Source organism: Rhagoletis zephyria, unplaced genomic scaffold (genome assembly GCF_001687245.7).
Source record: "Rhagoletis zephyria isolate East Lansing unplaced genomic scaffold, Rhagoletis_zephyria_1.1 Rzeph_scaffold_00761, whole genome shotgun sequence".
NCBI classification, from domain to species: Eukaryota; Metazoa; Arthropoda; class Insecta; order Diptera; family Tephritidae; genus Rhagoletis; species Rhagoletis zephyria.
In genome coordinates this window covers 1-10766 of record NW_016157845.1, presented here as the reverse complement: position 1 = coordinate 10766, position 10766 = coordinate 1, and the positions used below count along the sequence as shown (strand labels likewise).

The 10766-nt window shown below is 41.4% G+C and overlaps 2 protein-coding genes across 3 annotated transcripts in view; one reads left to right on the top strand and one right to left on the bottom strand.

Moving 5' to 3' along the window:
- Cul3 (cullin 3) overlaps positions 1 to 5550 on the bottom strand; it is a 162836-nt gene extending 157286 nt beyond the window's left edge. For both annotated transcript variants that reach the window (XM_017614042.1, XM_017614041.1), the window contains exons 1-2: positions 5335 to 5550; positions 4690 to 5046 (exon numbers count right to left, since the gene is read on the bottom strand). In XM_017614042.1, coding sequence (XP_017469531.1) covers positions 4690 to 4749 — 60 coding nt within the window. In that variant the 5' untranslated portion in view covers positions 4750 to 5046; positions 5335 to 5550. The remainder of the gene's footprint in view (positions 1 to 4689; positions 5047 to 5334) is intronic.
- On the top strand, positions 25 to 2012 carry LOC108361424 (uncharacterized). The gene has a single exon (XM_017614043.1). It carries the CDS (start codon positions 257 to 259, stop codon positions 1109 to 1111), a length of 855 nt encoding a protein of 284 aa, XP_017469532.1. The 5' UTR covers positions 25 to 256; the 3' UTR covers positions 1112 to 2012.
- Positions 5551 to 10766: the final 5216 nt, after the last annotated feature.

Sequence of the window (10766 nt, the reverse complement as noted above, 5' to 3'; positions counted from 1 at the left end):
TACCCTACTTCCTCTATATCATCTGTTGCTGTAGAGCTCCAGTTAGCAAACAAAATTTCAATTATTTGTGCTTATTCTCCTCCTAATGAATTTTTCTCTTTAACCGACTTTAATAATCTTACTCCCTCTTCCTCTACTCCCTATATTATAGCAGGTGACTTCAATGCTTGGAGTCCCCTTTGGGGTTCTCCTTCAGCTAATTCTAAAGGTCGTCAAATTGAAGATTTTTTACTTACTTCTAATGGAATTATTCTGAATGATGGATCCCCCACCCACTTTTCTACTCACTCTTCCTTTACTCATATTGATATCACCCTTTCGTCTTCTATCCTCTAAATGTTCTTGGCATCCAATAGATGATCTTCATGGAAGTGATCACTTTCCTATAGTCACCAAAATCTCTACTTCCCGTGTTTTAACGACCTATAAGCCCAGATCCTTGTTTAAAACAGATTTAGCTAACTGGGTCAAATTTGAAGACTCCTGTTTTAGATTTTCCAACTCATTTCCACCCTCCTCCAATATCAATCAGGAAACTTCCAGGATTCATAAAATTATTCGATGCGCAGCTAATCAATCTATCCCTGTATCGTCATCGAAACCTGTTAGGCCTACCCCCTTATGGTGGAACAGTGATCTACCTGAGTTAAGACAAGATAAACAACGTAAATGGCATGAATTCAAACGTAATCTTATTCAATACAAGAAATCTTACGCTTTATTTCGACGTGCATCTAAAGTTGCCAAAATGTCTTGCTTCCAAAAATTCACTTCCTCCATTAACTCTTCTTGTGACACCAAAAAAATTTGGTCGGTTATAAGAAGGTTAACTGGATTTCCATCCTCCTCTTCCATCACGTCAATTAATTCACCTCGAGGCAAACTTCTATATCCACGGGATATAGCTGAAGAATTTGCTCTCTATTATTGCAATAACTCCTCTGACTCTAGTTTCCCTTCTCAATTTTATTCTACTAAATGTTCAATTATCTCATCCTCGTATCTCCCTCCTAGCGCTCTATCTTCCTCTGCCAAGCTATTAGATGCTAATCTTTCTCTACTTAAATTCCGCACAGCTCTATCCACTGTTAGAGGCAAACACCTGGCATAGATAAGATCTCCTATATCATCATAAAACATCTCCCTTCTTTTCTTTTTTCCCGTATTGTATCACATTATAACAACATCTATATCACTGGTGATTACCCTGTTTTGTGGAAGAAGAGCTCGATCATACCAATTTTGAAGCCAGGTAAACCCCCCTGCGAGGTAGGTAGCTACCGCCCTATTTCCCTCCTGCCGTGCCTTGGTAAATTGATGGAGAAGGTTATTGCATCCAGGCTCACCTGGTATGTTCATAAGAATAAGTTTCTCCACCCTAAACAGGTTGCATTGTTGGGCCTGCAGCCCGCTCATTGGAACTTTGCACACACGTGCCAAAAACCCACTCGCTTACCCCAAATCGTCCTGTCACGGTCGCCATGTTGGGCCTGCAGCCCGCTCATTGGAACTTTGCACACACGTGCCAAAAACCCACTCGCTTACCCCAAATCGTCCTGGAGACAAATCCGCTGCTAGGCTGCCGACACCAGTAAATTATGCACAATTATTATGCCCTCGTGGCAGATTGGCCGAACTCTTATGGGTTCCGCAAACTTGTATTTATAGAAAAATTTGCCAATTATTCACGCCCGTCAACTACTTGCGAATTTAAGAAAATTAACAACACTTGAAGAACAATATTAGTTTTATTTAAAGACTAAGGAAAATTACACTACCGATGGGTTTGAAGTCGTTTGTCTAATTGCATTAGCATTCGTTTTTTCACTCGGTTTTAAGTACCTGTGGAACGTATGTTCCAACAGGGCTACCAACATTACGACGGCGCTGAATAGTGCTGCCGTATTGTTAGCGATGCCATTACAGCATTTAAGAGGGGGAGGGCACTATTGACGCTCTTTTGCATTTAGATAATTTTGTTTCGGAAGCATTGTCTTCCAGAAATCACATATCCGTTACTCTCGATAGATTTTTTAAAAGCTTTTGACCGTATTGGCATCCATGTGGTATTAAGACGGCTTATTGAATGGAAAGTTGGCCCTCGTATATACAATTTTATAAAATCTTTTCTTTCGAATCATAAAATTAGTGTTTTCATTTCTAACATTCTCACTTCTACCTTTCCTCTTGATAATGGAACACCACAAGGTTCCCCTCTTTCTGTTATTCTTTTTATTATTGCATTTGATGAAATTAGTGTCATCATTAACAAATTTCCTAATGTCAGCCATCTTATTTACGCTGATGATTTGCTACTATTTTCTAAAACTTCTAATCTATTTTCGGTTATGGTATCTTTTACTGAAATTCTATCTCTCATATACAATTGGTCACGTTCTTCAGGCGCCTCAATCTCATCCTCTACGAAACGAAATTGTACTATTCCGTTACTGTCTTTTAATAATATAAATATACCTTGTACAAATAGACTTAAGTTTCTCGGCAGCACAACTAGCTCTGAGTACATAGCCCGATTCTCTGAAGTTGCAAATCAGTTCAAATCGAGTGGCTGGCAGTTCATTTTTACTGATGGATCTAAATCTTCTAACACCTCTTTCGCTGCTGTGAAAGAAAATAATATACCTATATCGTACGGTCTTCTGCTACCCTTCTGTTCTGTTTTCACAGCTGAAGCTACTGCCATCCTTCACGCTTTTAATTTTTCTAAGCAAAGTAAAGGGAAATTTGTAATTTGCACAGATAGTTTTTCTTGCTTTAAAGCCATACAAAACTTCAGCAATACTAATTACATTGTCTGTGCTTTAAGAGACGTCCTTATCGCCTCCCCCCACAAACTGAGAATCATGTGGGTTCCGGGTCATTCGGGCATCAAAGGCAATTCGATGGCGGAAACAACTGCCAAAGAAATGTGCAACACCCCTACAATGACCTCCTCTCTCTTCATCAAGAGCGACATAAACCGGCTTATAGCTCAACAAAGAAGTGCCAAGTTAGCAGCTGACTGGACGAATTATACCCATCATTACTCCCGGATTAACATTAATCGGTCTAAACCAACGTATTCGACGTCTGTCCCCACGCACTACACTCGCACAACTTCGCTCCGGCTACTGCAGCAGGTTGAACTCCTACTTGAGTAGGTTGAATGAGGATGTGCCGAATGCGTGTCCGGCATGCGGAGAGACCCCACATGACTCGAAACATCTCTTCGCATGCCCGGAAAACCCGACAACCCTAACGGCCTTGTCCCTGTGGACAAATCCCACAGAAGCTGCACGTTTCCTAGGGTTGCCGTTAGTGGAACTAGACGACAACGACTGAGATACCAACCGATCTGGGCGGGGTTGTTGTAGCCGCTACAACAACAACAACAACGTCTGTCCCCACGACAGTCGGGTCTACGTAACCGGAACGACGCAGATAGATATATATCTGGCCAAGGACCGCCACCACTCCAGCAACACTCCCCAAAATCTCTTTGGGGAATTTGTATGCTGTTACAACAACAACAACAACAACGTCTGTCCCAGCAAACTACATCACTCCCTATATACGATTACGTATTGGCCACACTATTATTACAAACAGTCATCTACTGAATGGTACCAGTCCTAACCAGTGCCCTTTTTGTGATTCCCCCGTTAGCGTTCTACACATTGTAGCTTTTTGTCCTGTTCTGGCAAATCACAGACATCGCATTTTTGGAAATGATGATCCATTTGGATTACTAATGAACCCTTCTACTAACAATATATGCAAAATTTATAATTTTCTCAAGGATACTGATCATCTCCGGCGCATTTAAGACAAAGCCTTTTCACCAGCCAGCCGAAAGCCTCTGCTGCTAGCGCTGCTTTTTCATAGGTTGTATAATGATTGTTATTATTATATAAGCTTTCTTAAATAAAAAAATAAAAATAAAATCTGGGTCGTTCCGGTCACGTAGACCCGACTGTCGTGGGAACGTCAAATTTTCTTTTTTATCCTTCGTGTACCTATATTTTTTGTGTTTGACAGCTAAGCTCCGCCATTTAATTTGCATATATAATCACGGGTGATTGTCATAGCAATTTTAATTAGNGGAACGTCAAATTTTCTTTTTTATCCTTCGTGTACCTATATTTTTTGTGTTTGACAGCTAAGCTCCGCCATTTAATTTGCATATATAATCACGGGTGATTGTCATAGCAATTTTAATTAGTAAATTGCGACGAATAAGTTTCAACTAAAGGAATAAAACAACTAACAACTAATAGTGTATTGTGTAAGGTAAATATAACCATAAAAATTAAGATATTAAGTGGCTGCTTTAAGGCAGAATAAGAGTAATCAGTGTACGTATATTTCGGAAATTTGCAACAAATACCATATTTCCAAACGACATTAGTGTTAAATTAGTGCACAAATTTAGTAAACTAAATTTTTGTAATAAAGCGTGAAGTGTTGTCTACAAGTGTAGGTAAAAGGTTTGTGATTCGATTCTCTCGTTTGGGCACAGCAACCCAAAATCGTTCATAATATGTATATTAATTCATAAACAGTACCCTTTTTTGGATCGGGTCACCCCTTTGGACGCAATACCCCGAAATAGTTGGGCCTCTTACTAAACAGCACCCAAAAATTTTTGTGATTATGCCTATCTTTACTTTATAATATAAAGTTACTTACCGGAAAAGCGCGGATCCGCATTTTTCCCTCCTTCTTGGGAGCGGTGCCCCTCAAATTCATTGTTTGTAGTCGATGACAATTTTTCTCCACTTTTTCCCTCCTGAATTCACTGATTGGATCGGTGATCCTAGGCTAGTGAACACTTGCCAGGAGTATTGCAACAGACTTTCAGCTTATAGTTGCACCGACTGGCAATTTCTTAGATAAATTTCTTAAATATTTTCCCGGTATATGCTTGTAAATGGTATCAGCTTGACATTCCAATTTTTTAACTCACTGCACTCAGTTAAGGTATTTAAATTTAGTTTTCCTTTTTTATCAAGTTTATTTAATGTTATTGTGTCCGCGATGATTTGCCTATTAAATACACAAAATGTATTAAATTCTTAAGCGTAAATTAATTAAAGTTTTGTAATGGAGCTGAATGAAGAATGAGGATATATGTATGTACATACAAATGCATGTACATACTACATACATCCATAGTTATACATGTAAACCATAGAAATTTGCGAGGACACCATAACAACGAGTATTTTGTAGAACAAACAAATTTAATAGAACATAAATATTTATAATGATACAACACAGGACATGTTGACCATATTTAACCATCAATTGTCCGAAAGTTCACATGATACATACAATGGAAGTCGATGAAAATTATATTCGATTCTCAATAAGGTTGTTTGCTTTTTGTGTGAACACTTGATCACAATGCACTTGATACTCGAATGAAATCTCAGGTATTATTTTTATTAGCAACTTAATACTGCACATATTAGATAGAAATATTAGATACGTGCTGCTGAGGCTGCAAAAATCAACATAGAGAAAAAGAACAAGAGAAGAGGTGAATGAGAACTGGTAGAACTTGCCATATCTACAAAATTGTTATACATAGGGCGTGTTTCTTTATTCAATCCACATCTAGAATCGAGTATTCGGCTTAAATGTAGAATACCTACAGTTCCAAAATTAAAAAAAATTTATATTAGGATCGATAGGGGTCTCAGTCCTGATCATAGCGGTATAATTTTTTTGTGCTCTTGATAATTAGTCTGTTCCTTTGAACTTCGGACTAAAACCTGTGGAACTGTCAAACTACAATTTTACTCTCTCAAATGTGTTCCCACTTACAGGTTTTATGTCAATAGGAACGACTTCCTGTAATTTCTGACTAAATCCTGTATACCGGACTGCTATTGGAACAGACTAAATAATTACTGGTATTATTGAAGTTCAAAGTACGTAGAAGCTGGGAACAGCTGCACTAGGTAGAGAATACGTACATTTCTCTGATTAAAAAAATGATTAGAAATCGATAGGGGTCATGAACCAACTAACAATATCACGCAAATGGAAAGGAATGAATAAAGTTAATTTCTGAGCGTTTTTGATATCTGCCTAAGAATGAAAGCAAACAAAGAAAACGAAAAAGGCGCTGTTGTTGTGGCGGCTACCAAACCGCGTTCCGGTCGGTTCATCCGTCAACGCTGTCGTTATTTCAGCTAGGGGGAGGCCCAGAAAGTGTGTGACTTCCACAGGGTCTGTCCATAAGGACAGGGGCGTTAGCTGAGTGGGGTTTCTCAGGGCATGTGCAGAGGTGCCGAGAGTCATGTGGCGACTCACCACGTGCCGGGCATTGGTTGGGCACATCCTCATTGATTTTGCTCAGGTAAGAGTTTAGCCTGCTGCAATAGCCAGAGCGAAGTTGGGCTACTGTAGTGCGGGTCTGCCGAGGCAGACAAAGTTCTGTCCCTTCCACGTCCGGTGGTTGTGTGCCTAGAACGGCATTCACAGGGCGGGAGTCTACATAACTCGAAACTGATTCCCTGTGAATGCCGTTCAGGGCCTGTCGGTAGGTTGACAGGTCCAGAGGTTGTTTAATAAACCTCTGGACTTCGTCCGTCAGTTCGTAGAGATGCCTCCTGACATGCCTTGCCGAGGGCTCTTCTGCAAGCAGCTGTTTGCTGGGATGACCACGTCTGTGGCTCCCCGCAAGGAACTGCTTGAAGAGCATTGTATTATGCTCCTTGACTGGGAGCAACTGGGCCTCATCGTGTAGGTGGTGGTGGGGCGTCATCAGGAGGCATCCAGTCGCTGTTCGTAGTGCCGTGTTCTGGAAAGCCTGTAGCTTCATCCACTGCGTCCTGCTAGTCCCAGGCGACCACACGAGCGCTGCATAGTTTAGAACCGGCCGGCCAATTGCCTTGTATGTTGCCAACAACGTTTCGTTTTCTTTGCCCCAAGTGCTGCCGGCCAGCCACTTGAGGACATTGTTGCGGCTCTGTACTTTGTTGACAATTGCGGTTGTATGCGCCGAGAAGGAGGGCGAAGGGAGGTAACTCCTAGGATTTTCGGGTTATTCACCGTCGGTATTGTTACGCCATCGACGTCAATACCCAGTTGCAATCTGACCTCCTTCGTCCAGGTGGTGAATAGGGTTGCCGAGGATTTCCCATGGGATAGGGCAAGGCTCCTTGTAGTAAAGAAGCGAGAAAGTTCGGCGAGATAACCGTTTACTTTCGAGCACAAGTCATTAATTTCATTCCCAGACGCCATGATCGAACAATCATCAGCATAGGAGACAATATTGACACCCTCGGGTGGTTGAGGAAGCTTAGAAATGTAATAATAAAACAGTAGTGGGAACAGGACACCAACCTGTGGTACCCCCTGATTAATTTCACGTGACTTGCTGGTTTTGTCTCTGAAAATTACTGACGAGTGTCGACCACTCAGGTAATTCGCCGACCAAACCTGTGGGAGTGGGGACCTCTATATCTTTTAGTAGCGTTGAATGACTGACAGTGTCGAACGCCTTGGACAGGTCCAACGCTACTAGAGTAGTTCTCTCACAGGGGCGGTTTCGATTTAGGCCACGAGTTATCTGAGTATTTATGGCGTTAAGTGCTGTTGTTGTGCTATGCACTTTACGGAACCCATGCTGATGCTTCGCTGGGGTCAGCTGGTTCGTAAAATACGGGAGTAGCGGGGCTTCTAGTGTCTTCGCAAATATTCTGCATGTACATCCTCTCATAATAGTTAAACAACAATCAATTTTTCATAAAAAAGCTATAATATACTAAAAGTATTTATTTGTTTGATCGTGCATACTCTAATTGCACACATATTGAGTGTAAATATCATGTTTGTCTTTGAATAAAGCAGACTCGATATCTCCTTTTATAAGTTAATTTAACAATGTTTTATTCAACTAGGCGATTTTACAATAGTCCCGATAAAATAGAAAATCAAGAAGCCAAAAAAGATACAGAGTTGCCATCAACTTTAACATTGGTACTTAGTTCGGATGTTGCCATGTATTTGTTATAAGCTAAAATATAAGAATAGCAATACGATGGGCCATTCACGAACATCCCGGGCGGCCGCGNAAAAGATACAGAGTTGCCATCAACTTTAACATTGGTACTTAGTTCGAATGTTGCCATGTATTTGTTATAAGCTAAAATATAAGAATAGCAATACGATGGGCCATTCACGAACATTCCGGGCGGCCGCAAAACAAGGTTTCACAATACGGGTAGAACGGCACGCATCAATCCATCTGCTGCGGGAAATGTTTTGGTTACCTTACCCAAAATCCACATCGATGGAGGCAAATTTGCTTCTTTAACGAGAACTATACCTTCAACTGCTATGTTCAGATGCTAGCGGTACCATTTCGGTCGGCTCTGGAGCGATGTCAGATATTCCATGTGCCAACGTTTCCAAAACCCTTGGTACATGTTTTGAATGTGTTGCCAGTATTTTAATCGGTTCACAGGAACCTCCGACACATCTGCTTCCGCCACCATGGTGTATGGCCGACCTATTAGAAAATGAGATGGAGAGAGGTACATATCATCTAAGTCTGGAGCGACACCCAATGGTCTCGAGTTTACGACGGCCTCAATTTGGGCTAGCAAAGTGTGCATCTATGTATGGAGGTATGTACGTCCATTTCACTTCCTCTTTGGACAAGAAGGCTGCTATAGTTTCATTGTGGGTTTGTGGCTGCAACAATTGATACATTTCGTTGAGTACCTTGGATGCGCCGACGAAGTTTCTACCGTTATCGCTGAAAATGTGAGAGCATTTTCCTCGTCAGCCATGAATCGACGCAGTGCATCAATGAAAGATTCTGTGGTCAAATCAGTGGCTAACTCCAGATGAATCGCCGATGTTACCATGCACACAAACACACATATGTAGCTAGCCCTTTGACGTGCGCGCATTCCGAAGGCGACAGTTCTTAAGTGTCATAGGACCGGCGTAATCACATCCGCAATTTAGAAATGGGAATGCTACTCTTGGCAAATCTTCCATCATTTGCGACGACGTATGTTGTGCCTGGCGAAAACATTTCAAGCAGTCGTGAGTTAGCTTTCGAATAAGATTANGTATGTAGCCCTTTGACGTGCGCGCATTCCGAAGGCGACAGTTCTTAAGTGTCATAGGACCGGCGTAATCACATCCGCAATTTAGAAATGGGAATGCTACTCTTGGCAAATCTTCCATCATTTGCGACGACGTATGTTGTGCCTGGCGAAAACATTTCAAGCAGTCGTGAGTTAGCTTTCGAATAAGATTACGGGCTCCGAATATCCAAGATTTTTGTCGAACTATGACGAAGAGAGCTGAAACACCTGGATGCAAGTTTTAAATATGCTCGTTGTTTAAAATAAGGTTTGTTATGCGATCCTCCTTTGGCAGGAGTATCGGATGTTGTGTTTCCATTGTAAGAGCGCAGTTGCAAATCCTCCCTCCCACGCGAATAAGACCATCCCTATCAAGGAATGGCGCTAACTTTAGTAGCGTAGATCTGCTGTCCAATTCAGTACGAGATTCAAAATGTTTGCGTTCAGAAGAAAAATGGGNTAACTTTAGTAGCGTAGATCTGCTGTCCAATTAAGTACGAGATTCAAGATGTTTGCGTTCAGAAGAAAAATGGTTTTGTGCTAGTTTCAGCAAGTATGTACGAGCCTCGCTGATTTCCGTAAAGGTCAAATGGTTGTAAATGGGCTTCTTACCTTGCTTGCAGCCATTGATGAAGCGAAATGTATATGATGTTATCCGTACGAGTCTCCACCAGGATGAAGTATTATTTGCCAAATCCCGGTAAACATTGTGCTGCTCCTTTTGGCTAGTTTCCAATGTAACAGCCTTAAGCTCAGCTCTAACATACGACCTTCGATGAAATTCGTTTAGAAAGTGACACGTACTCGTTTTCATCAAGAAGCCATGTTGGCCCTTGCCACCACAAATCGTGTTTTAAGAGATTGTCAGCCGTCATTCCACGAGATGCGCAATCTGCAGGGTTATCCTTTGAAGATACGTGTCTCCAACAGTTGCGCGGTAAGGTGCTTAGTATCTCCGATGTACGATTTGCGACAAATGTTTTAAGCTTGATTGGATGTATTGAGAGCCAAGAGAGCACCACAGTTGAATCACACCATGCGTTTAAACTAAACTTTTTACCTGCGAAAGACTCCACAACAGATCTCATCAGGCGTGTTAGTAACACTGCGCCACATAGCTCCAACCTCGGTAAAGAAATTTGCTTTATTGATGAGACCCGAGTCTTCGCGGCGACAATTGCNACGTATCGATTAATTACTAGGTTAGAAAGATCGTACAAATCCTGCCTGTACTTAAACCATAGATTTGCAAGATTATTAGGTAGTTCGTCATCCCAACTCAGGTTCTGTAGCCACAGCTCTTGAAATTGAATCTTGAATTGTATAACGACTGGAGCTACAAGTCCCAAGGGATCAAATATTTTCGCCGCATCGGAAAGAACATGTCGTTTTGTAGCATTGATGTGTGAATTCAAATTTACCGTATACCTTATTGTGTCGACGTTGGTATTCCAGTATATGCCCAAAACCTTTGTCGATACATCACCCTATTGTGTCAAGAAACTCGGATCGCAAACACCGCTGCACTCCTCAGCGATGCACTTAGCACATGACAGCAACTGGACTAGTTGATCTCGAACGGCAGTTAGTTCAGCTTCAGTGTTGTGATTTGCTTTAAAATATGAACTTTCGCAGTTAAGATATGCTGCGAGA